This window comes from Theropithecus gelada, chromosome 4, assembly GCF_003255815.1.
Source record: "Theropithecus gelada isolate Dixy chromosome 4, Tgel_1.0, whole genome shotgun sequence".
Lineage (NCBI taxonomy): Eukaryota > Metazoa > Chordata > Mammalia > Primates > Cercopithecidae > Theropithecus > Theropithecus gelada.
The window spans coordinates 69,708,324-69,735,402 of NC_037671.1; the positions used below are offsets into that span (position 1 = coordinate 69,708,324).

A 27,079-nucleotide genomic window follows, 5' to 3' on the forward strand; every position below is an offset into this window, starting at 1 on the left:
GCCGGACCGAGAGGCCTACTCCTTCTGTTCTTGATCTGCGTTAATGGCATCACCATTTACCTGTCTCCCAACTTAGAAAGCCTGATGTTATTCTCACCTTCTTTCTCTTACCCTCCACATACAGTCAGCTGCCAAATCTTGCTGCTTCTAATTTTAAAACATCATTTGATTCTGTCTCTCCCAAACCCTATGCAACTTGCTTAAAATAGGCCTTCATCATATCTTCTTTGGACTATTATTGAGACAGTCTTGTAATCTGTTCCCTTGATAAGTTTTTCCCCACCATGTTCTCCATACTACCGCTGTATGGAGAGTTACTGAGAAGAAAGCTTATGAAGTCATTTTTTCATGTAAAAGCTTCTATTGGTTCTATAAACCCATAAGGTTCAAACTCTGTTGCTTTGCTACAAAGCTCTTAACCCTCTGGTGTCAATCTACCTCTCCATCTTGTTTCCTTTCCTACCTTCACATTCTCCAAACACATTCTAGGTTTCTTGGGCCTCACATCCTCACTACTTCATATAACCCTGAACTTTCAGAAGTCCATACGTGTTTTTTAAAGCAATTCCTTTCTCTCCGCTCCACCCCCATTCACTTGAAAAATTCCCCCATCTGTTAAAAGCCAAGTTTAAGCATCACCTCCTCCGTGAAACTTTCCCAGATTTTCCCAGGCTACTGCATGTTCTGTTCCTTTTGCTCCTAGAACACTTTATATTTGCTATAGACTTTTCAATGTAGTCCTTTTCTATTTACATATTTTTATCTCATAGTAGACTGTAAGCTTCTGATAATTAGTGTACTAGATAGAAGTTGTTTAATAAATATTGGTGAATAAATGCAATGTTGTTTTCTTCCCAAGATGTTTTGGGGAAGATGTCTCTTTCTTCCTACTATAGCCTTAAAATACAATCAACTCAAATTTAGATTTTAATAGCCTCTAAGCTGACCATCGAGAACAACAATAATGTATCCACTAGTCACATGCGGCTGCTGAACATTTGAAATTCAGCTACTCCAGGCTGGGCGCAGTGGCTCGTGCCTGTAATCCCAGCACTTTGGGAGGCCAAGGTAGGAGGATAACTTGAGGCTAGGAGTTCAAGACCATGCTGGCCCACATAGTGAGACCCCATGTACCAGCAGGGTCTCCAACTCTTAGCTTCAATTTTTTGATAATTTCTTTATTAAGAAATAAATTCAGCTACTCAAAAATGAAACCAGCTGTGTTATACAGCATTTTGAAGACAATATGAAAACAAGAATGGAAAATATGCCTTTTTTTATATTACATCTTAAAAATATTTTGGATACATCGAGTTAAATAAAATGTATTCGTAAAATGTATTTTATGTTTCTTTTTCTGTTTTAAAATGTGGCTACTGTATTATTTAAAATTATATGTGTGGCATGCAAGTATTTCTATTGGACATCACTGTGACCCTTCAATCCATCCTGAAGGTCATTTATTGGAGGTAAACCTGTATTCTGTTTTCTGAGTCCTTACAGTGCTGCACAGAATTTTTGTAGGGAGGACAGGTACTCAAAAAATGGTGTTTACTGGTTATGGCAGGACTAACTTTCCCGAAAGATCCTTTTTATTATGCTATTCTCCTACTTGAAGAATCTACAGGGTTTTTTTTTTTTTTTTTTCCTCCAGGGGCAGGGGTGCAAGGGGGACGGAGTTTCACTCTTGTTGCCCAGGCTGGAGTGCAATGACGTGATCTCGGCTCACTGCAACCTCTGCCTCCAGGGTTCAAGCGATTCTCCTCCCTCAATCTCCTGAGCAGCTGGGATTAAACAGGCATTTGCCACTACACCTGGCTAATTTTGTATTATCAGTAGAGATGGGGTTTCTCCATGTTGGTCAGGCTGGTCTCGAACTCCCCACCTCAGGTGATCCACCCACCTTGGCTTCCCAAAGTGCTGGGATTACAGGTGTGAGCCACTGTGCCTGGCCAAAATCCACAGGTTTTCTACTGTGAATTGCATCAAGGCCAGATTACTTTGTCTGGCTTCCCAAGTCTTCCATAACCCAATCATAGTTATGCAGCCTTATGTTTCACTCCGTCCTAAGTAGTACCTTTTGTTCCAGTCTGTTTTCCAAGGTACTTGAGGTCTTTACGGTTTTGTGCATGTTGCTCTTTCTTAATGTCTGCCTCCCCAGTCTCCATCTAAATCAAGCATATCTTCAGGACAAGGCTCATAAATTCTCCCTCCCACATAAGGTTTTTTTCTGTTCTTTTGAACTCACCAATATCTCTCTAGTTGCTATGTGTCAGAGCTATGCAGTTTAAGCTCCAATTTGTTTAATTACTGAACATCTTTATTGCCATATCCATTCAATTTAATTCCACAAACATTTTTTTGAGCCCCTGTGCCAAGAACAGGGCTAGGTAGCAATGAGGGTCACTCTTAGGCAGGGCCAGCGGCTAGAAATTAGCCTTATTAAAAAGCGTAAGACCGACTCTTGCTGATTGCCTTTCTTAGCATCTGCCTCACCGCAAGCAAGGACTGTGTATTGGGCTTGTATAAGTCCCATATTAGAACTTCCTCATAATATACAACATGCCAAATCATTGAAACTGCCTCACCCAGAGTTGAAACCTCATGAGCCTGGATTAGGGTCTGGGTTCCAATGAAAAGTGTTTCATTTCTTTAGTTTTCTTTCTCTTGCATTAATGATCACTATTTACACAGCTTCTTGTTAAAGTATCACCGTCGAGTATTTGGGTTCCTGGTCACACTTTCTCCCTTATGGAAGGGCTTACAGCCAGGTGTTTCAGACTCTGGAATCAGACTGCTTTGGATTTGAATCTCAACTCCCCCACTAGTAGTTCTGTAATCTGGGCAGGTTACTTAATTCCTCTATGCCTCACTTTCCTCCTCTGTGTAATGAGGACAACAATATCATAAGGTTGGGGAAAGGGTTAAATGAGCTAATAGTTCGTAACAGAGTAATCACTCAATGAAATGTTATCCCTTAATACATGTCACTACTAGATTATTTCTCGTCCTTAAAATGTAAGAGACCGTTTTTCCTCTTTTATTCCATCCGTGTCTCCAGCTTCTAAACTGCGGGCGAATAAACCTCGAATGAGTAAATGACCCCACCCAGTCGCTAGTATTTCTGCATTTCCAATGTTGTGCCAGCAAGAGCAAAGGCAAATGGGCAAGTCAAAGTAGCCTCCTTGTAAAAGGTCTTCCATTACCGAGTTTTACTCGAGGCCCTCGCGGACCATCACATCTCAAAAGGGAGGAAAACCTGCATGAGGCAGTGCCAGCTACTTTTCAGGAATCACCTTGGGCAGAAGGCCTTTTTGCAGAAAGATCCGGCAGGCCGGGCCGCGTACGTTCGGCGCATGCGCAGCGCGCCCAGCGCCCGGGTCCCTTCCTCCGCGCCACCCGGAAGCCTCGGCGCGTTCCACTCCCACTCCCCCTCCCCCTCCCCTCGCCGGCTCGGGTGGTGCTTGCCGGCCGGCCCGGCAAGGAGGGCGGGACACGTTGGCGCTACCACCGCCGCCCCTCCTCCTGTTTCAGCTGCCGCTGCCGCCGCCGCTTCCTGGGCTAAGCCAGCCCGCGGTCCCGGCGGCGCCAGGTGCGTTCACTCTGCCCGGCTCCAGCCAGCGTCCGCCGCCGTCGTAGCTGCCCTGGGCTCCCCGCCCCACTGCCGAGATGGCGACGCGCTCCTGCCGGGAAAAGGCTCAGAAGCTGAACGAGCAGCACCAGCTCATCCTATCCAAGCTTCTGAGGGAGGAGGACAACAAGTACTGCGCCGACTGCGAGGCCAAAGGTAGCTCGGACGTCGTCGCTGCCCCTGTCGGGGCCTCCTGCGACCGGTGACCTTCCCGCCGCTGCGGCATTCAGGGCCCTAGCGGATGCCTCGGCTTGCCGGCAGGCCCCTGCCCTGACTGGAGGGCGGGTGGCTGAGCGGGCGGGCGCGGGGCTCCTGTCGACCCTCAAGTCCGCCAGAGGCGGCGGCGGCGGCGGCGAGGTCAGGCTCGCAGGCCCTGTCAGTGGCCCCAGCCTCCCCTCCTCCCCGACCCCGGGTTGAGCAGGTGCCGGAGTAGCGATGCTGGGACCCTCCACAGGGCTGAGGGTAGGAGCGGGGCTGGGAGCGCGGAACCGGACGCGGGTCTGGGCAGAGCTTAGGGTTAGAGAGTTGCCCTCCTAGCTCTGCTCATAGCTATCTCTGTGGGTGGGGCCGCCCTTAGGTCTCGATCCCCTCTTCTACCCTCCGGTGTGACCACGTCCTCCCTCTCCGGTCCGGATTCTTGGTCTCCCAGACAGAGCCCTACCTGCCTGCCCCACCTGACAGCTTTTGTACAAGGCTCTTGTCTCTGCCTCTTGAAAAAGAGTATGGTGGTCTTTTTCGGTGGATTTGAGTTTTACGGAATAAATTAATTGGAGAAAGGTCTTTATTAGTAGTAGTATTGTTTTTTAGTCTGGTTATTAGCCAGAATGAAGAGGCATTTCATTACATGAATCTCTTGGAGGACAGTGGGTTTATATTTCTGAAGATTTTAGTAATTAGGTTTTCTCTGACCAGCTAGTTTGGGAGAATGTGTGGACACTGATTTGTGTACCTCATAAATGTTGAAGGTTCATTTTAAAGATCTAGAGACAGAAAAGACCTAATTTTAGTTTGTTCAGTTGGAGGGCTTCTGCCTCAGCCTTTGAAATAGATATACTATTTTTAGCTGCTATATTTTGTGTTTGGAGATCTGATTTATGTTTAATGTCTTGCAAGTAATCTCATCGGAAACATTTCTAATTTTTTTTAAAAGAAATTCCTTGTGTAGTTAATAAAAGATTGCGTCTATTTTTAATTGGTTTATTTCGTTATTGGGCGAGAAATAGGGTAGTTCTCCAAAGCAGGAGACAGTCTTTTTGGGGAATGTCCTTTAAGATTTCTGTGTTATTTGACTTAGACTCTTCCTGAAGCTTTACTGTTCTTTCTCAATACTATATAAATGAGTCACATTTCAGTAGACTGGTAATATTTGACTAGACTGAGCCACACAGCATCAGCAGGTTTCTTCACTGTCATAACAGGTACTGAATTACTGGAAGAATCAAGTGGGAATACTGTAACTAGATTATTTTTATGAAGCACTTTTCAATATAGTAACTTGATTGAGTCAAAATTATATTTATCCTGTGTAACCTTTTCAGGTGATGAGTTTTTACAAAGTGCATGCCTGGTTCTTGTAATATTTGTTTTCCTAGTAACTTGATTGTGTGTGGCTATTTGGGAGTTCTGTACTGTATTGAGGCTCAGTCGCTTGCTCTTCATGGACTGCACTAGTAAAACACTGAAAAATGGTCTTTTAAAAGGCCAAGAAGAAGAAAGAAGCTGAAGTTAAAAAGTACACATTTTGTCATTTTGAGTAATAACATGATTAAGTAGAGATGCTGGTAAATATTAAATCTGTTCATTAAAAATTGAATAGTAACAGTTTCAGAATTAACCTTCCTTCATCTACAGACATCGTTAAAAATAATTTAATTTTTGTTCAAATTTCTGTTTCCAGAAAAGTACTTTATAAAATCAGATTTTCACTAATGCTTTCTAAAATAATACAGATTTTTAAAAGCCGTTATTAACCATGTTAACTTTTTTTTTTTCATTTACTCTTTTGGGGTGGGGAGAAGAGAATCATGTACTTCTTAAATTAGGATGAAAAGTTTTACTTCTTTGGACCTGAAGAATAGGAAGTATTCGTTTTGCTCAGTGTTTGTATTGCCACGGTATATACTGAATGAATGTCTTTTGTATTTTGGTTTTGTCTGGCCTTTTGTTGGTTTACTTGTTTAGAGAAGTGAGGGATGTGGGAGAGAAGAGAATGGTATCAAGAGTACAAGGGTGCAGCTTGAAGGGCATGCACTCCACAGTATAATTTACAAGGATTTTTTTTTTGTTGTTGCTACTAAATCTAAAAGAATATTAAAATGATCTTGTAAATTATTTCAATGTGTTATCTTGATCTTTCAGGCCAAAAATCACAGGTAAGGCCACTTGTTGGCTTAATTAGACTTGATTTCATAGTTGTAACTGAAAATTTTGACATGGTGGAGCAATAGATGTAAATATATTTTCGCAGTTTTTGAGTATTTGGTAAGGTTGAAGTACATTATGGAGGCTTATTTAGTAGAATTCTTGGCTTGTTACATGATTTTGGATCTATATGCTAGGATGACATAATAAATGTAGTACTTTTAAAAGATATGTTAAGGATCTTACTCTACAGCTCGGTTACTAAGAAGTTTCATTCTGTGTATGTATTGATGTTTTCTTCACTGTCTAGTAAATTGCATCAAACTTTTCATGTACTGTATTTCAAAGTTATTTCCCAGTTAACTTAATTTTCTTTCTTTTAAAGAAGCTTCTTCCACTGATCTTTGGGAATATGTACCGAAACTAAAGCTTAGGATTTGAGGTACCTGTATTATCTTGCCTTATAATAGTTGGTAGAGGTATGTCAATTGGGTTTTGACATTTTCTTACTGAATCACCAGCTTGTGTTTCCTGGATTGACAGTATTTAAGAAGCAAGGAAGGAGAAAAGGATGGCATAGGCACCAGTTTCCTGCTCTTGATGCTGCTCTTACCAAATCTGTTGAACAACTGGGGAATTTAAGAACAGGCAGATGGAACTACTCCTCTTCTCTCCTAGCTGCATTCATGACTCAGTGGGAGTTTAAAGCAGCTCTTGTTGGTTATTAGTTGGTGACACTTTAGGGAGCAGTGAGGACTGAGAACACCTTGCCAGCTTCAAGGTTAGTTTTCAGTATTTAAAGTGTTGTCTACAGGTAATCCTAGCTTTGATTTTTTTTTTTTTTTCCCCCACTTCTGTATTCTTTCACAGGCTCAGAACAGGGCATCTTGTGCTGGACATCAGGAGTGGCCTGAACTAGTGGGTAGGGCTCCTAGAAAACATCACTGGGCTTGGCAGGCACCACACTGACGTACCCCATGCTTGTTAATGTATATTTCTGAGATTTTAAAAATGCAGAAATGCATTCAAGATCAGCCTGGCCAACATGGTGAAACCCTGTCTCCACTAAAAATATGAAAAATGTTAGCTGGGTGCGGCGGCAGGCGCCTGTAATCCCTACTTGGGAGACTGAGGCAGGAGAATTGCTTGAACCTGGGAGGCGGAGGTTGCAGTGAGTGGAGATCGCACTGCTGCACTCCAGCTTGGTTGACAGAGTAAGACTCCATCCCGGGGGAAAAAAAAAGCATACAGATAAAATTCACATTGAGACGTTTTCCCACTGTCCGCTCTCCCTAGCCCCTGGCAGACACCATTGCATGTTCTATCTCTATAGGTTTGCCTGTTCTGGATATTTCATGTAATACAACATATGGACTTTTGTTTCTGACTTTCACTTAATATGTTTTCAAAGTTCATTCATTTTGTAATGTGTCGGTACCTCATTCCTTTTATGGCTGAATAATATTCCATTGTATGGACAGACCACAATTTATCCGTCTGTTGATGCATCTTTTACTAGGTTTGATTTTGAGCATATTTAAATTGGTATGAAAGTGAGTCTCTTGCCCATTCAATTTTGGGTAGTCAGAAACATAAGGTTTTTTAACTCTGGAGATTGTTTTGTTTAGCCTGTATGATACTGAGAGGGTAAGCTCCTTGCTCACATCAAACACTCGTTTCTTCATTCCGCAGATCTTGACTTGAAGACACACTGTTAGATACTGTATTAGGTAAGAGAGCTAAAAAAATTTGTAAGACCTAAAGGAGTTTGTTTAGTGTGGGTTTTGTTTTTGCAAGTAAATAATTCTAAAATAATGTGCTAAGTACTTGTAATAATGGTTGTAAGAAATAACTACCTCTAAACTTATTTTAGGCTGTTGTTCCCCTTGCACCATGACTTTTGCCCACTGGTGGTCTTTACAGTTCCTAGAATGCTGTTTCAAGACCTTCGCACATGCTGTTCTTCTGCCTGGGAAGCTTTCTAACGAGTTTTTGCCTGCTCAGCTTTTGCTCATCTTTCAATTCCTGCTTAAATGTCTTTTCAAGGGAAATAATTCTCCTTGATCCTCTGAGATTAGATTAGGTTTCCATTTATAGATAAAAGACAACACCCTGAATCTTTTATTGCACTTATCACAATTATAATTAAACATTATTTAGGTGATTATGGGGTATACTATATCCCTGTTGGATTATAGCTGCAAGAGAGAACAGATCTTGTTTATCTTGGTTAGGGTAGTATCCCCAGTTTTCATTACATGTGGTAGGTAAATGTAACTTAGCAAATATTTTTTGAATGAATGAATGTGTGAATGAATGAGCACAGAGCCCCAGGCAGGCAGCAGGGTATGTGAAAAGGAGTGCACCTGTGAAAGGGAGTGGCATGTGGAGTGACCCTGTTGGGACAGTCACAGAAGGAGTCTTCATTTGAGCTACGTTCTGAAGGTGGAGTGGGATTTCATCAGATAGAGAAGGAATTAAAGGACACAGCTGCACACACAAATGTACCAGTGTGAAAGAACAGAAGAAGTTTCCATATGGCCCTTACTAGATAAGCTTTCTTTAAGCATGAGCAGTTTTGGTAGTCTCAGGTCAGAGGAAGAACTGGGATAGTGAGGATTGCAGGCAAATCCTGAGTTAGGAGATGTTGTACAGTGGTCCAAGAAGAGGGTAAGAGAACCTGAATTCACACAATGTCAATGTATAAGTCAGGGTATAGAGCAGGAAACAGATCCACTGTAGCTATTTTCAGGAATCAGGTACTTACCAAGTCCTTGGAAAGGCTGGAGGAGGGAAAGTCAGGGAGCCACTACTGAACTGCTTTCAAGGCCACGCATACCGCCACTGCTACGGCTGCCCCACTGTCATAGCTGCTTCTCACCCATGAAACTGGCATGCTGACTGGGGAATAAGGCCGATGGTGCTGCAACCACTTAGTGTCTGTAGATGTTTTTTGTTAGTTGCTCTTCCTGTAGGAATGTGGCCTCTGTCCCACTTGTGCTTTCCATGTGCAAATAATTGGCAGAACCTAATTATGTCGAATACCTTGCTTTCAAGGGAGTCTTTTAGCTTTATAACCTTTTCAAAAAATATAAACATGTAGAGCCCATTTGATTGCAAGAGCTAATCGAAGAGTTCATGTTTTTCATTAAGTCTTCGATATTTTAGAGTTGTTACATTTTAAAGTGTAGTAATTTTTACTAAAAAGTAAAGTTCACCTTGGGGACTGGTGTTTATTATGCTGTTGATGCTTATAGGACAAATTTATATAAGTAAAAGTCTGATTATAATTCACTTAAAGAAATTTGCCAATCTAAAAGTTTCCTCAAAATGTGAAGCTTCAGTCTGATGGGTCTGTTCTTGTAATTCTGCTGATCTTGAGGTTTTTCCTGATTGTGCAGAGCCATGGTATCAGAGCTGGGATGGAAACCATTGGTCTCTGACTCATCAGTTTAAAACTTGGGCAGCATGTTGTCTCCCCTCCTTTTGTTCTTCACAGTTCTTCTTTGTCTTTTTTTTGTTTGTTTAACGTAACACTTTCAGTACTTGACTTCGTTAGTTAAGGAGACTTGCATCTCCTAAATTGTTGTTGTACTATATATATGTATATATATCTTTCTCCATCTTTATTAACCTATAACGGACTTGAATCCATGCTCTCTTTAAGGCAGAGTGGAATATTTGAAATTATATACTTTATAAACTCAAGGCTTTGGCAATTTTTTTTTTTTTTTTTTTGGTACAGGTTCTCACTCTGTTGCTGGGCTGGAGTGCAGAGGTGCGATGTAGGCTCACTGCAACCTCTGCCTGCCTCGTTCAAGCAATCCTCCCACCTCAGCCTCTCAAGTAGCTGGGACTACAGATGTGTGCCACCACACTTAGTTAATTTCTGTATTTTTTGTAGAAACTATGTTTCATCATGTTGCCCAGGCTAGTTTTGAACTCCTGGGTTCAAGTGATCTGCCCACCTCAGTCTCCCAAAGTGCTGCAATTACAGGTGTGAGCCACCACACCCAGCCCCTTTTGCTTATTTCAAATTCTTCTGCTAATAGTCTTTCCAAGGATTAGAATCAAGCCATTTTAGTTCAGTTGCTCAATTTTCTCAATGCAAGAAGATCAAAGAAACTTGGAGGCCATTTTGTAATTATTATCAGAAGAGTTGACTGCCTTACATTCTTACCACTGTAACAGAGTTAATTTTACAGACATTTAGTTTTGTTGATAAATCAATATTTTCTGGGCACTAAAAAGATTAAGTACTACGTTAGATACTACTGTGTGTGTTAAAAAAGTTTTGGATGCCAGCTGCAGTGGTTCACGCCTGTAATTTCAGCACTTCGGGAGACTGAGGCGAGTGGATCATCTGAGGCCAGGAGTTTGAGACCAGCAAGGCCAACATGGCAAAACCCTGTCTCTACTAAAAATTCTGAAATCAGCCAGGTGCGGTGGCGGGCGCCTGTAGTCCCATCTACTCGGGAGGCTGAGGCAGGAGAATTGCTTGAACCCTGGAGGCGGAGGTTGCAGTGAGCCGAGATTGCGCCACTGCACTCCAGCCTTTGTCAAAAAAGACAAAAACGAAAAGTTTTGGGTTATAGTTGTCTACAAGCTAATTAGAGATCTCAGTAGACATGAAACAATTACCAGTTCTAATCTATGTTTACATTGGTAGATTGATTAGAAGTTAGAGATAGGATAGCTCCATTGTGACCTGGAGAATGTTTAAAAAAAAAAAAAAAAAAAAAAGCAAATAATAACATTACATATATGCTCACAAATTACAGTTTTTTTTATTTTTTATTTTTTTACAAGAGATGATATACTTCACACTTTACATATGTTAACTCATTTAATCCTCAAAACAACCTTTGAGGTAGGTAATATTATCCAGGAACACAGAACTTAAAGTAGTGGAGCCAGGAATTTTTTCATTAAAAAAATTTTGGGAGGCTGGGAGCAGTGGCTTACATCTGTAATCCCAGCATGTTGGGAGGCCGAGGTGGGTGGATCAGTTGAGGTCAGGAGTTTGAGACCAGCCTGCCCAACTTGGTGAAACCCCATCTCTATTAAAAATACAAAAATTAGTTGGGCGTGGTGGTGCATGCCTATAATCCCAGCTACTGGGGAGGCTGAGACAGGAGAATCACTTGAAACCGGGATGCGGAGCTTACAGTGAACTGAGATCATGCCATTGCACTACAGCCTAGGCAACAGAAAAAAAAGCTTGGATTGGGGTGACTGGCACTTTTTTAGGAGCTGGGGATTAGCAGGGAATAGTTAGATAAGGTTCATGCCCAGAAGGATCTATTAGTCATTGGTGTGGAGAAAAGAGTTAACAAAGCAGGCCTCACAGCGTTTGGCTAACATCTGAGGGGGATCTTGGGGATGATCCCACCACCCTAAGTGATAAGAGTCTGTCATTGTACCTAAGTTGTTTGTATAATGAATGTGGTTTATGTTGAATATCTGCTTTTCTTCTGGGATTCTGGAATTGGCATATGTGGCAGGCAGGGGTACCTACATGACTAGTCTCCCTAATAATCTTTGGCCCTGAGTCTCTGATGAGCTTCCCTGGTTGGCATTATTTTACATGTGTTGTCACAGCTCACTGCTGGGAGAATTAAGCGTGCTCATTGCAACTCCACTGAACGGGAGCACCTGGATGCTTGCTTATAATTTCCCCTGGACTTTTTGTGCCTTTCTGCTTTGCTGATTGTGCTTAGTATCTTTTTGCTATATTAAATCATAAAGATGAGTACAACTGTATATTGAATCTTTTGAATCTTCTTAGCAAATGACTGGACCTGAGGTTGGTCTTGGGGACCTTGAAGCATAATTGGTAATATATATTTTCTTCCAGTATATTATACAGCACATGTTGGAGCCTCAGTATATTTCTGCTGGCTCTAGAACCTAGCCTGCTAATAAGCGTACAGTCTGGAGGAGCAAGGATGAGCATTAGAGGCTTTTATAACCTGGGAAAATTGTGATTTTATTGAGATGAGATAGGGATGGGAATCTGAACTGTGGAGTCAGTATTTCAGCCCAGGAGATATAGCCTGTGCTGTTAACTATGTTTGATGGTAATGCTAGATAAAACACCTGTTTTTGTTGTAGAAATTTTGTGAAGTAAGAGATTGTTGTTGGGAAGACTGTCGCCTTCAGCTAACTTAAGGTTTTTCTCAGATTATTGCCAAATATGTTCAAATGTGGGCAATATCTTCATTTTAGTTTTCCTCCTTGCATTTAAGTGCAGAACCACCATAACTTCAAAATACCAATTTAAACAAATTGGGATTTTTATCTCATCACTAAACTTTATTTTATTTATTTATTTTTTCCTTTTTATAGAGACAGGGTCTCATGCTATTGCCTAGGCTGGGGTGCAGTGGCGTGATCATAGCCCACTGTGGCCTCTAACTCCTGGGCTCAAGTGATCCGCCTGCCACAGCCTCCCGAGTAGCTGGGACTACAGGTTTGTCACCATGTCTGGCTAATTAAAAAACTTTTTTTTTTTGTAGATTGTGGTGGGGAAGGGGCCTTGCTATGTTGTTTGGGCTTTTAAACTCGTGACCTCAAGCAGTCCTCCCACCTAGGCCTCCCAAAGTGCTAGGATTAGAGGTGTGAGCCACTGTACCTTGCCTAAACTTTATTTTAGAAACTTACTGAGTCCACAGATAAGTGCGTTAGTGTTTTTGTTTCTTTGTTTTTTGTTTTGTCTTCCATATATATATATGCATATATATATATTTTTCTTTTTTTTCCTGTTTTTGCAGCTATATCCTTAGGTCAGATACTGGTCGTATACCTGGGCTTTTTAAACCATAGAAACAGCATGATAGAATTGAAAGAACGCTAGCTTGATTGAGCAAAGCTAGGTTTCAGTCCAAGCTTTGCCTCTGCCTTGCTTAGTGACTGATTGTCCTTGTTCTCTTTAATCCTTATTGCAAAGATTTATTTCAACCTTATATGATCTGTGTTCTTTCTTGAATCCCAAACCTTGTCACTTCTATGTTGGTATTTACTGGCATAGTATTTTTACTGACATAGTATTTTTTACTGACATGAAAATTGTATTGTTGAGAGTTTATTTTTTGGGTCCTATTGAGATTTGTATTGTCATCAAACTTACAGTTTTTATTTAAAGCTTTTCACTGATGATTTAGGTTTTGCTGAGCAAATTTACCTGGTGTTAGCTTTAATTATCCCAAGCTATATCGCACAACTCATAGGACTCTTCCCCACAGATTGAGGAGTCCTTTTGTCCTTTTGTTTAAAACTTTTCACTGTAATGCTTTCTTACTATTAATGTCAGTATTTTCTACCTCAGATGTTAGGTACAATTGTGTTTAACTTGGAGTGGCATTTAGTTACAGTATCATATAGAAGTGATTTTTAAATTTTTTTCACATAAAACAGAGCTTAAAGTGCTCTTGGAAACATTTTAATTTTATGTTCACATATATTTTGAGTGATAAATGTGAGGACCTTGAGGGTCCAAAGGAAAGAGAATTAAAAGTAATTCTAATAATCTTCCATTCTCTGTGGCCCTTATACCCCAGCAATTTTTGGTCTCCATTTCACCAGAGATCCAAGTGATTGATGGTAGACCTTCAGATGTCTGTCATTGATCTTTTATAAAGAGTGCCTTTCATTGAGCAGTGATGAGCTCAAGCCTAAACTTAAGAAAATAAGGGGAATTCTGGAAAATAATATTTGGGATAGATTTATCTTCCATTGTAGGAAAATTCATAAATATTATGGTTTAGTCTAGGTGTTATTTAGTTCATGCATTTCTACTCTTGGAAGTTGCTTTTGGTGTAGGGTGATGATGGTGCACAGTGACAAAAAAATTAACAGAAGATTGTTTGAGTGAAATGATCATCACCAGTATATTCATTTCCTATTGCTGCTATTAAAAAATCCCACAAACTGAATGACTTAAAACAATACAAATTTTATCATTTTAGCAGGTTTGGAGGTCACAGTTCAAAAAGAGTATGATTGAGCTAAAGGCAAGGTGTTAGCAGGCTTGCATTCCTTCTGGAGGTTCTAGGGGAGAATCTGTTTTCTTTTCCAGCTTGGAGAGGCCACCTGCATTCCTTGGCTCATGGCTCCTTCCTCCATCTTTGAAACTAGCAGTGTGTCATCCTTGATTCTGCTCCTCCTTGCCCCCCACTTTCACTGTTACATCTTCTCTGGCACTTTTATGACCCCTGTGATTACATTGAGTTTGTCTGGGTAATCCAGGACAAAACTGCCATCTCAGAGTCCTTAAGTTATTCACAGAGATTCCAAGGATAGAACAGGACATCTTTGGGGGCCATTATTCTGCCTACCAAAGTGGATTTGTGATAAAAATTGTATACAGAATCTAGATTTTTTGTTTGGTTTTTTGTTTTCTTGAGGCAGAGTCTTACTCTGTCACCCAAGCTGGAGTGCATTGGCACGATCTCTGCTCACTGCATCCTCCGCCTCCGAGGTTCAAGCGATTGTCCTGTCTCAGCCTCTGGAGTAGCTTATAGGTATGTGCCACCACATCTGGCTAATTTTTGTATTTTTGGTAGAGACAGGGTTTTGCTATGTTGGCCAGGCTGGTCTCGAACCCCTGAGCTCGAGTGATTCACCCGCCTTGGCCTCCCAAAGTGCTGGGATTACAGGCTTGAGCCACCGTGCCTGGCCAGAATCTAGATTTTTATAAGTGGTACTGAGTTGGATGTATTTAAGATGGTATAGGTTGATGAAGTACTACTTAAATTAGCCTTTCTCACAGGACCTATTTAAAAATACATGCATGCAAGAGTCATTTAACGATCTCTTTGCAATGTTATCATTTATGTAGGAAATCCTAAGAAACTTACAGAAAAGGGATTAGAATGAATAATTGAGTTTATTAAGTTTACAGAAATAAAGTGACTATAGAAAAAGTAACTCATATACTAGCAACAAGTAATTGGAAGTTGAAATAAAAATTACGATTTGCAATAGCATAACAGTATGAAAACTGTGGGATAAATTTAACAAAATATGTGCAAGACCTGTATACCGAAAATTACAGAAGATTGCTGAGAGAAATGAATGAATACTGTACCTAAAGAAGTGGAGAGAGATATCAGAGATATCATGCTCATGGATTAGAAGACTCAATATTTTTAAGATGTAATTTCCCTCCAAATTAATCTCTGGATTCAATATTATTCCAGTCAGAATCTCAGAAGCCTTTTTTCGTTGCAGCTGACAAGCTGATTCTAAAATTTTTAGTGAAATGCAAGGGACCTTCCAAAATCAAAGCATTGAAGAAGAAAAAGAATGTTTGAAGTCTTACACAACCTGACTTTAACAGTTGTTAAAAAGCTAGTTATCAAAACAATGTGGTATTGGTGTAAGGGCAGACATAGATCTGTGGAACATAATACATGGTCCAGAAATAGACTCACATATTATGGTCAGTTTTAACAGAAGTGCCAAGGTAACTCAATGGAGAGAAAGGATAATTTTTTCAACAACAACAGAATGTATAATACCTTGAATCTTACCTCATGCCATTCACAAAAACTAATTTGAGATGGATCATAAAACTAAATTTAAGAGCTAAAACTATAAAACTGCTAGAAGAAAATATGGGGGAAAATCTCTGGGACCTTGAATTAAGCAAAGGATTCTTGGATGGGACACAGAATTATATTCCATAAAGTTAAAATTGAGAAAATGAACTTCATCAAAATTAAAAACTTTTGCTTTTCAAGAGACGCTTAAAAGTCATAGACTGGCTGGGAAAAATATTGTATCTGGTAAGGACCTTTATTCAGAATATCTAAAGAAATAATGCAACTTAATAATAAGACAAAGTTAAAACAAGCACTTGAATGTTCACAGCAGCTTTATTCGTAATAGCCAAACACTGGAAACAATTCAAATGTCTATCAGTTGATGAATGAATAAAGAAAATAGTACATTTGTACAGTGGAATAATGTTTTGCAATACAAAGCGATGAACTAGTGGATGAGTCATAAAAACATTCTGTTTAGCAAAAGAATCCATACACAAAAGACTATATAGTACAGATTACAAATACATGGTTTTCTTGTTTTTTTGTTTGTTTGTTTGTTTGTTTTTGAGATGGAGTCTCACTGTGTCTCCCAGGCTGGAGTGCAGTGGTGTGATCTCGGCTCACTGCAGCCTCCACCTCTCGGGTTCAAGTGATTTTCCTACCTCAGTCTCTCGAGTAGCTGGGATTACAGGCACGCGCCACCACACCCAGCTAATTTTTGTATTTTTAGTAGAAACAGGGTTTCACCGTGTTGGCCAGGCTCGTCTCGAACTCCTAACCTCAGGTGATCCACCCACCTTGGCCTTCCACAGTGCTGGGATTACGGGCGTCAGCCACTGCACCCAGCCATAATTACATGGAGTTCTATTAAATAAAGGGATAAAACTTATAGGGACAGAAAATAGGTCAGTGGTTGCTAAGGATTGGGATGAGGGAGTTTATTTAAACAAAATACAGTGCATAGGCTAGGAATGGTGGTTCACACCTCTCATCCCAGCACTTTGGGAGGCCAAGGCAGTTGGATCACTTGAGCCCAGAAATTCGAGGCCAGCCTTGGCAAAATGGCGAAACTCTGTCTCTACAAAAAGTAAAAAAAAAAAAAAAAAAAAAAAAAAAAAAGCTGGGTGTGGTAGCACGTGCCTGTGGTGCCAGCCACTTGGGAGGCTAAGGTAGGAGGATCTCCTGAAGAGGTCAAGGCTACAGTGAGCCTGATTGTGCCACTGCACTCCAACCTGGGCAACAGTAAGACCCTGTCTCAAAAACAAAAACAAACAAAAGAAAAGACAAATACGTTGTTTACTTCTTTTGCTGATGTTAACAGTTACTGTAGATTATGTAGCAGTTTCTCAATTCTTTTATTTGAATTTTTGTAACATATACACTCTTAAAGTTTTTTTCGTCTTCCTTGAAAATAAATTTAATGGTCTGAGTAAAGACTTTGCAGAAGTGATACACTTCTTGATACTGGTTTAAAGAATGAAAAATCTTTGGTGCCTTTTTTGTGTGTGTGTTTTTTTTTGTGTGTGTGCCAAGTCAATTAGAATACTAATGAGTGCTTTGAAAACATTATGGAAAACAGTGGTTTAATGTTTTTTTCTTGAGGACTTGTGTTAGTCATACACAGCTCTAAAGTTGCTTATGGAATCTTTAGAACATCAGGTTTTTTGGTGCCTCTAGGTGCAGGATTTTCTATTAGGTGCTAATAGGGCTGCAGGGATAACCAGTAGGGGTTCCTTTTTCATGACTAAGAGCAGCAAGCTCTCTAAGAAGCAAGTGTGGCGTATTTAGGTAGTATGTTAATGCAAGGTTTAGAGAAAATTTAAAATACAAATGAAATGGTTAGCTTTTGACAGGAGAAAAAAGATCAGGAAGACTATGGAACAATTTGTAAGAGAGTAAGATGGGTCTGAAATGTGAGGGGACAATTAGTTGATGAAGTCATTTGCTGAGAATAAGGATAGTGGGACATCATAGGGGATTTAAGGTTATTCTTTGCACAGAATTTTTTTTTTTTTTTTTTTGAGATGGAATCTTCCTCTTCACCCAGGCTTGAGTGTAATGGTGCTATCTTGGCTCACTGCAACCTCTGCCTCCTGGGTTCAAGCGATTCTCTTGCCTCAGCCTCCCAGGTAGCTGGGATTATAGGCGCCCACCACCACACCCAGCTAACTTTTGTATTTTTAGTAGAGACGGGGTTTTGCCGTATCGGCCAGGCTGGTCTCGAACTCCTGACCTCAAGTGATCCACCTGCCTTGGCCTCCCCAAGTGCTGGGGATTACAGGCGTGAGCCAACATGCCCGGCCTTCTGCACAGAATATTGGCTAATAGTCAGTGTTTTAAAATACTTTAAAAATTTGTAAAAATAATCCCTCTCCACTGATTGGTATGTTTTCTAACTTTTGTGGTTGCATATACTGCTGCTACAAAGCTTTGTGTGCACACTTTTTTCTTCAGAATAAAATCTAAGGTCTATGTTAAAGAGTATACCAGATTAAAACCTGTTTGATCTCTATTGCCAGAAGTGTTGGGACCAGTTTACTTTCCCACCACTACTATCTAAAGAATGGCTAGGCGAGTGCTGTGGCTCATGCCTGTAATCCTAGCACTTTGGGAGGCCAAGGCGGGTGGATCACTTGAGGTCATGAGTACATAACCAGCCTCGCCAACATAGTGAAACCCTGTCTCTACTAAAAATACAAAAATTAGTCAGGCCTGGTGACACACGCCTGTAATCCCAGCTACTCGGGAGGCTGAGGCAGGAGTATCACTTGTACCTGGGAGGCAGAGGTTGCAGAGACTGGAGATCGTGCCACTGCACTCCAGCCTGGTGACAGAGTGAGACTCCATCTCAAAAAAAGAGTTGCTGACTTATTGTACCCAGCCTGTTACTGGGCATTTGTATTTTTAAAAGGCTTCCTTAATACAGTTGGTGAAAATGTTATACTATTTTGCATTTTCTTGATACTCTTACAATTGAACTTTTTTTTTTTTTTTGAGACGGAATCTCACTCTCTCACCCAGGCTGGAGTGCAGTGGCACGATCTCATCTTACTGCAGCCTCCGCTTCCTGGGGTCAAGCAGTTCTCTGCCTTAGCCTCCCGAGAAGCTGGGATTACAGGCGCCCGCCACCATGCCTGGATAATTTTTTTGTATTTTTAGTAGATGGGGTTTCACCATCTTGATCAGGCTGGTCTTGAACTCCTGACCTTGTGATTCACCCGCCTTGGCCTCCCAAAGTGTTGGGATTACAGGCGTGAGCCACTGCGAATATTGAACATTTTTATTGTGCTCATTGGTCATTTCTATTCTGTTAGGATTTGCCCCTATATTTTGGGAGGGTGGGATTGGCACCCTTTTCACATTTCTCTCTTGACCAGTCATTGGGCCAAGAGAACACAAAATTCCAGACAACATTCATTCTTCTGGGTATCCTGGTAGGCTGTACCATTCATCTCTATATTGCACCCATAAGACCGTGAATAAGTGGGTTGAGCATTTTGGAAAGATATTTTCAGTTTCTGATCTATATATATTTTTTAGTAATTATGGAATTGTTGAAAGTTTAGACATAGAAGAGACCTGTATGGTATCTATTCGAGTCTCCTATACTAGAGAGATAAAAGAGGCTAAATGACTTGTTCAAAGCAATGGAACGGTGAGAGAACATGGGAGTGAACCCAAGTCTTCTGGAAATCTGTCTGTTACTTTGTCAGGTCACATATTAATGTGTTACCCTTGACCTTCACAAAAGACAGCACCCAGCTTTTTAATCTTTTCATTCTCTTTAAATTCAGTCCGTGTGCACAGTGAGAAGGGAGGTAAATTGTGGGTTTTTATGCTTAATCAAACTGTTACCTATGTAATGGCAGTATATTAAGAAGATAATTAGTTATCAGAGTGAGCAAGGATTATCTATTATTTAACCAGTTTATTCAAACATAAATTTGGCAGTAATGTAAACATGTTTTCAAAATTTGGGATGATATTTGTTGTCATCTACAATGTTAACTAGGAACAAATGGTTATCTCGATATAAATCTGTAAATAGCGTGGAAAATAAGAGGTATTTGTAAATATTTTTGTGTTTGAGAGATTGTACAGATAGATGGAAAGCACTAGAGCATTGGTGAAGGGGTGAACAAAATAAAGAGGGCTTTACTGTACTTAATCAGATTTTTGAATATTTAAGCTGATTTTTTTTTTTTTTTTTTTGAGACGAAGTCTCGTTGTGTCGCCCAGGCTGGAGTGCAGTGGCCAGATCTCGGCTCACTGCAAGCTCCGCCTCCTGGGTTTATGCCCTTCTCCTGCCTCAGCCTCCTGAGTGGCTGGGACTACAGGCGCCCGCCACCTCGCCCGGCTTGTTTTTTGTATTTTTTAGTAGAGACGGGGTTTCACCGTGTTAGCCAGTATGGTCTCGATCTCCTGACCTCGTGATCTGACCGTCTGGGCCTCCCAAAGTGCTGGGATTACAGGCTTGAGCCACCGCGCCCGGCCGCTGATTTTTTTTAAGGATTCTTAGTCACCTGGGTAAAGAAAGAAATTTTAGATTTGACAAGGGGTAAACTTTAAGACCATCAGGTGAAACAAGGATTATGGATTCTTAAAAATTAGACTTCATTTCTCCTTTTATTTTATAACATACTAATGACCACCAAATCCTTAAATGATCACCAAAGTTCAACTTCTTTGCCAAAGTCAGCTAACACTTAAAATTTTCAGGGGAATGAATGCTGCATGTGTAGATTTTATTAGTTCCTTAAAGAACTTTCTAAGTTTTTCAGTGTCCTTATGGTATTTTGAACTTGTTTACATTTTTATTCCTTCTACCCAAGTTTACACGATAAAGTAAAAACACAGTAGTTATATGGTAATATCTCCTCTGTAGTATTCTTCCTCCAGTTGTCTATGGGTTGGTAGTCACTGCTCTTCTCTTCTCTTTGAGAGGCAGGCTAGTTTGATAGGGAAAACATGGGCTGTGAAACCTCCCTGCTCTGTTTTGAAGGCTCAGCTCTCCCACTGCTGGCTCTCATTTCTTTCTTTCCTTTCACTCCTTCCTTCTTCTTGGTAGGAGTGTGGTATTTAAACTTTATGAGCCCCAGTGTCATTACATGTAGAATGGTAATACCTGTGTCACAGGGTTGTGAGGATTAACTGAGCTCGTGAAGTAATGTCTGGCACAAAGTAAGGGTTTGATACATGAGTAGGTGTTTGGTAATTATGCCAGGTCTTAGTTTTTTTTGAGCACTCATTCATTTTATCACTTTGCAGGAAGCATTTGTGAATTATATTTTGTTTGGTAAAAAATGTAATTGAACAGATTCTGAGACTAGGCCAGTGCAAAAATACTTGATGGAAGCCTCAGGAAAATAAAGTAGTTAATACTTGTTTTTTTTTTTTTTTTAACTTTTTATCTGCTGGTTCACTAGAGTAGACATTAGTGAGGGATGCACAGCAGAAGCCCTACCCTGTCCTGCCCTGAGGAGCCTTTACTTTAAAGAGGCAGGCCATAAACACAGAGTGTATTCTGAAAAGGGTAGCACAAGCATTAGATGTTAAATAAATTCAGAGAAAATAAAAATCACCAAGAATGGGGGTTGGGGAAGGTTTTTAATAAAGGAGGTAGTTCTTGAGGAAGAGTGGAATCAAAGGAGAATGGCAAAGTTATTTCATGTAGGAACAACCAGGTAAACAGGTTTGTGCATATACTTAGTGGACGTGCTTTGTACGTACCTTTCTGAAGGCAGGTGTAAGTACTGGGCAGAAATGTCCGGGAGAAAATAGACAAAGGGACAATTGTTGATTTGGGAGTTATCTGCATAGAAGTGTTTCCTAAAGTCCTATTACTCGAGTCAACACTTTTAACCAGAGGGTCAATGATGAAGACTTTGTAGAGAGGCGATGGGATGAAGTAGAATCGTCCCATTCTTTGTGAAGGAAGACTGCAAGGAAAACCAGAACAGAGAAGCCTTGGGAGAAGAGTTTTTTTTTGTTGTTGTTTTTTGACACAGAGCCTTACTTTGTCACCCAGGCTGGAGTGTAGTGGCATCACAATGGCTCACTGCAGCCTCAAACGCCTGGACTCAAATGATCTTCTTACCTCAGCCTCCCAGGTATCTCGGACTACAGATGTACGCCACCATGCCCAGCTCATTTAAGACATTCTTTTTGTAGAGACAGAGTCTTACTTGCTCTGTTGCCCAGGCTGGTCTCAAACTCTCGGCCTCAAGTGATCCTCCTGCCGTGGCCTCCCAAAGTGTTAGGATTATAGGCTGAGCCGTTGCACCCTGCCAGGGTTTTAAGTAGGGCATATGGTTAGGAAAATTAAATGCAATACAGAGGATCAAAGGAACTAGAAAAGGCCATTTGATTTTTGTATTTTTTGGTAGACATTAAAACTATTTTCTAAGCTCTTATGAAAATTTCTGTTGTAAAGCTAAACCCAAATTGCTTCAGAGTCTTGTTTTTTACCTGCTATGCAGTGCAGTAAGATTTAAGAAAGTGAATCTTTAGTATTCTAATGCTCTTCTTAGGCAGTCCTTTGCCATTTTAAATGCCTTTGCCACGTCTCATTGCTTGTTTTGTTTTCTGTGTTTAGTTTACTTTTGAAACAAATGCTTAATTTCTCTTGGAATTCTGACAGCTTATGTGGTCTGTGAGGAAAATTGTTTGGAATTTGTTTTGTAGCAGAAGGAATGTTATTAATATAGGTGTAAACAGCCCTTGAAATAAGGCTTAATGGAACTTTTGTCAGAGTTACTTTGTTTTGTTTGAGGGATTATAGTTAACTCTTGAATAAACTGATATAGTTGACAAAAATTGGTTTCTGGGAGACTTGTCGGGGTATTTTTGAAAAAAATATGTTCTTTTTTAGCACATTTGCTTTCTTATCTTACAGAAGTATAATTCTTTTTGTGTAAATGAATATAATAGTGTCTTTTGATTTAGTACAATTGGGCTTCTTAAATATTTGAATATGGTATATACCAAGTGGTGGTTTTATAACATATATCTGCCCTCTGCTGGTCAAAATGCATTATTGCTATGAATTTAATAACTAGTAATTTCTTTGACTGTAATAATACTCTGTAATTTCAAAAGTAGGCATAAAACTAAACTTGGGAAAAAATACCCTTTTCATTTGAAGAGAATACTCTCTTTGGGACAGTTCTGCACAATGAATTATTCTGCCCAAAATGCCAGTAGTGTCCTGATTGGGAAATATTGACCTAATATATTGATGATGATGATTTTTGCATTTTGGCTGTCTCTATGTGTTTTTTTAAGTTTCTCTGTAAGTTCTTGGTTTGTCCTGTTCAATGTGGAAGTCACTAGCCATAAGACTATTTAACCGAATTTAAACATTCATTTTCTTAGTTCCACTAGCCATATTTGTAGGCTTAATAGCCACTGTGGCTAGGAGCTAATGTGTTGGATAATGCAGATTATAGAATGTTTCCAGCATCATGGAAAGTACAGTTGGACAGTGCTGTTTTAATTTTTAAATTTTAAAAAGTGAGGATTATTTTAATGAAGTAATCATTTTCTTAAATTTGTGATGAATTTCTTTGCCATGCATTCTTTTCACATAACAGCAGTTTCTCAAAAAACAATTCCAATTAACCAAGGGAAATATATTTTGTAGGATTTTAGGTTATTAAGATTTTGTTGTACCATGCAGTTTGCTGTAACATATATTTATTGCTGAATGATTATAGTACATTTTTCTCAATGTGGGGCATTGAGTATTTCTAGTATTTTGCTCCTCTGTTTTGAAGAGTTGTTAGGTTAAAAATAATGGTCATTTTTTTTGACACCATTTGGTTGAGATAATAGCTTCTTTACCCTTTTGGTGCATGTTTGGGATGGAAGGAAAGCTATAAATCAGAACATACGTAGAGAAACTATAATGTGTGAATCACAGTTGAATATATGTTGGATGATTAAAGATTAAAAAATACATAGACACTTGATCCAGTTTCTCCTAATGGTAACATCTTGTAACATTATAGATGAATGTCACAATCGATATACTGATGTTGATACAACCCACCAATCTTACTGTGACTTCTACAGTTTTGCTTGTACGGTAATGTGTGTGTGTGTGTGTGTGTGTGTGTATTTTTATACAATTTTATCACAGGTGAAGATACATATATCTGCCACCATAGTCAAGATATGGAACAGTTATATACCACAAGAATCTCTTGTGTTGCCCTGTTGAAACCACACACATTTTTCTCTGTCCCACCCCACCCATCCATTCCTAACCCATAGCATCCACGAATCTGTTTTTCACTTCCAAAATTTTGCCATTTCAAAAATGTTATATAAATAGAATCATGCAATATGCAGCCTTCTGGGATTGGCCTTACTCAGTGTAATTCCTTCAAGACACATCCAAGTTGTTGCGTCTGTTAATAGTTCTTTTCTTTTAATTAAATAGAATTTTGTGATATGTTTGTACTATAGTTTGTTTAACCATTCACCTGTTGAAGGACCTCTGAACTGTTTGTAGTTGTTTAGTATTAAAAATAAAGCTGCTGTTACATTTTTGTGTAGATTTTTGTGTGGATGTAAGTTTTTATTTCTCTGATAAGTGCCCAGTAGTGCAGTTTGCTGGGTTGTATGGCGATTGCATGCTGAGATCCATAAAAAAAGTGCCAAACTTTTCCAAAGTGGTTGTACCATTTTATTTTATTTTATTTTTTTTTGAGACTGAGTCTGGCTCTGTCGCCCAGGCTGGAGTGCAGTGGCTGGATCTCAGCTCACTGCAAGCTCCGCCTCCCGGGTTTACGCCATTCTCCTGCCTCAGCCTCCCGAGTAGCTGGGACCACAGGCGCCCACCACTTCGCCCGGCTAGTTTTTTTTTTGTATTTTTTAGTAGAGACGGGGTTTCACCGTGTTCGCCAGGATGGTCTCGATCTCCTGACCTCGTGATCCACCCGTCTCGGCCTCCCAAAGTGCTGGGATTACAGGCTTGAGCCACCGCGCCCGGCCGGTTGTACCATTTTATATATCTAATAATGATGTGAGCCATTTAGTTTCTCCATTTCTTTGCCAGCATTTGGTGGTGTGACTGTTTTTTATTTTAGTCATGTTAGATGTGTTGTAATAGTGATATTGGTTTCCATTTGGATTCTCCTAGTGGTTTATGGTATTGAACATCTTTTCATGTGCCAGTTTTCACTCTGTATATCTTCTTCAGTGAAATGTCTGTTCATGTTTCATTTTCTAAATGGATTTTGTTTTTTACTGTTGAGTTTTGAAAGTGCTTTATATATTCTAGATACTAGTCCTTTGTCAGATATGTGCAAATACTTTTTCCTACTTTGTAGCTTATCTTTACATCCTCTTCACATGGTCTTTCATAGAAGAAAAGTTAATTTTGAAGAGGTTCAATTTATTAATTTTTTTTATGTACTGTGTTTTTAGCCAGTCTAAGTACAATTTGCCTAACCCTAGATCCTGAAGATTTTCTATGTTGTTTCCTAAAAGTTTTACAGAGATATGTTTTATATTTAAGTCCATGATCAATTTTGAGTTGCATTTTATATATGATACAAGGAATGGATCAAAGTTATTATTATTATTATTTTTTGCATATGGATATATTTGATCCTTTGAGAACAATATTTTTTTTTTTTGAAACAGAGTCTTACTCTATCACCCAGGCTGGAGTGCAGTGGTGTGATCTTGGCTCACTGCATACCCTACCTCCCAATCTGGTTCAAGTGATTCTCATGTCGTGCCTCAGCCTCCTGAGTAGCTGGAATTACAGGCATGCGCCACCATGCCTGGCTAATTTTTGTATTTTTAGTAGAGATGGGGTTTCACCATGTTGGCCAGGCTGGTCTTAAACTCCCGACCTCAGGTGATCCACGTGCCTTGGCATCCCAAAGTGCTGGAATTACAGGTGTGAGCCACTGTGCCCGGCCTGAGAACCATTTCTTGAAAATATTAGTCTTTCTACTTTTGCACCTTTGTAAAAAACTAAATTGACCATATATGTCCAGGAGGGAGCACTTCTGAAATTTATTATGTTCCATTGATCTGTTTCTCTGCCTTTATGCCAGTATTGTACAGTCTTTATTACTGTAGCTTCTTAATAAGTCTGGAAGTAAGGTAGTGTAAGTCTTCCAACTTTGTTATTTTTTCAAAACTGTTATGGCTATTCTAGGTTACTTGAATTTTCATATGAATTTTAGAATCGCTTTGTCAGTTTCTACAACTAATCTTAGATTTCAATGGGGAATACTTTGAGTCTGTAGATCCATTTGAGAGATAATTGACATCTTTATTAATAGAGTCTTCCAATCTGAACAAAATATATCTCTCTAATTATTTAGATCTTATTTAATTTTGCTTGGCAGTATTTTATAGTTTTCAGTGTATGGGCCTTGCTTATTTTTTGTTAGATTTTTCCATAAGATTTTACTTTTTAATGCTATTGTAAAAGATGTTTTTAAAATTTTAATTTCTGATTATTACCGGTATGTAGAAATACCATAGGTTGCTGCACACTTACATCTTGCAACTTAGTTAACCTCACTTATTTGTTTTCATCGCTTTTTTCGTGGATTCTATCAGATCTCCTACCTGGACAATTACCATCCTCGAATAAAGGCAATTTTTGCTTTTTTTCCAATGTGAATACCTTTTATTTCCTTTTTCTTATTTTATTGCACTGAGTAGAATCTAGTAAAATGGAAGTGGTGAAAGTGGACTTGCTTGTCTTGTTCCTGATACTAAGGGAGAAAAGGTTCAGACTTTATCTTGTATGTAAAAGTCTTATAGATACCTTTTATCAGGTTGAGAAAATTTCCTTTGTTGCTAGTTTGCTGAGAATTTTCATCAGAAATGTATGTTGAATTTTATCAAATGCTTTTTTGCATCTTTCGAGATGATCATATAGTTTTTGAATTATTATTTTTTGTTTGTTTTTTGAGACAGAGTTTCGCTCGTGTTGCCCAGGCTGGAATGCAATGGTGTGATCTTGGCTCACTGCAACCTCCGCCTCCTGGGTTCAAGCGATTCTCCTGCCTCAGCCTCCTGAGTAGCTGTGATTACAGGCATGTACCACCGCGGCCCCCTAATTTTGTGTTTTTGGTAGAGATGAGATTTCTCCATCTTGGTCAGGCTGTTCTCGAACTCCCGACCTCAGGTGATCTGCTCGCCTTGGCCTCCCAAAGTGCTGGGATTACAGGCGTGAGCCACTGCACCCGGTCGTTTTTTAAATTCTTTAATATATTAAACTGCATTGTTTTTCACACATTAAACTTTGCATTCCTGGGAGAAACTATACTTGGTCATGATGTATTACCCTTTTATATATGTATTTGAATTTGATTTGCTATAATTTTACATATTTTCATGAAGGGTATTAAACTGTAGGTTTCATTTCTTGTGATATCTTTGTCTGGTTTGGTATCAGAATAGTTTTAGGCTCACAAAATGAATTAGGTAGTATTCTCCTCCTCCCCATTCCCCTCTTCCCCACTATTTTTTTCCCTCAATTTCTGGAGGAGTTTGTATAGAACTG

At 39.7% G+C, this 27,079-nt stretch overlaps 1 protein-coding gene across 4 annotated transcripts in view; it reads left to right on the forward strand.

Moving 5' to 3' along the window:
- Positions 1-3,389: 3,389 nt before the first annotated feature.
- The window catches only part of SMAP1 (small ArfGAP 1), a 187,977-nt gene continuing 164,287 nt past the window's right edge, over positions 3,390-27,079 (forward strand). For 2 of the 4 annotated variants that reach the window (XM_025382835.1, XM_025382838.1), the window contains exon 1: positions 3,390-3,787. In XM_025382835.1, coding sequence (XP_025238620.1) covers positions 3,670-3,787 — 118 coding nt within the window. In that variant the 5' untranslated portion in view covers positions 3,390-3,669. Of the gene's footprint in view, positions 3,788-4,188; positions 4,370-27,079 lie in introns of those variants that run through there. The other 2 variants (XM_025382836.1, XM_025382837.1) reach the window with 2 other exon arrangements.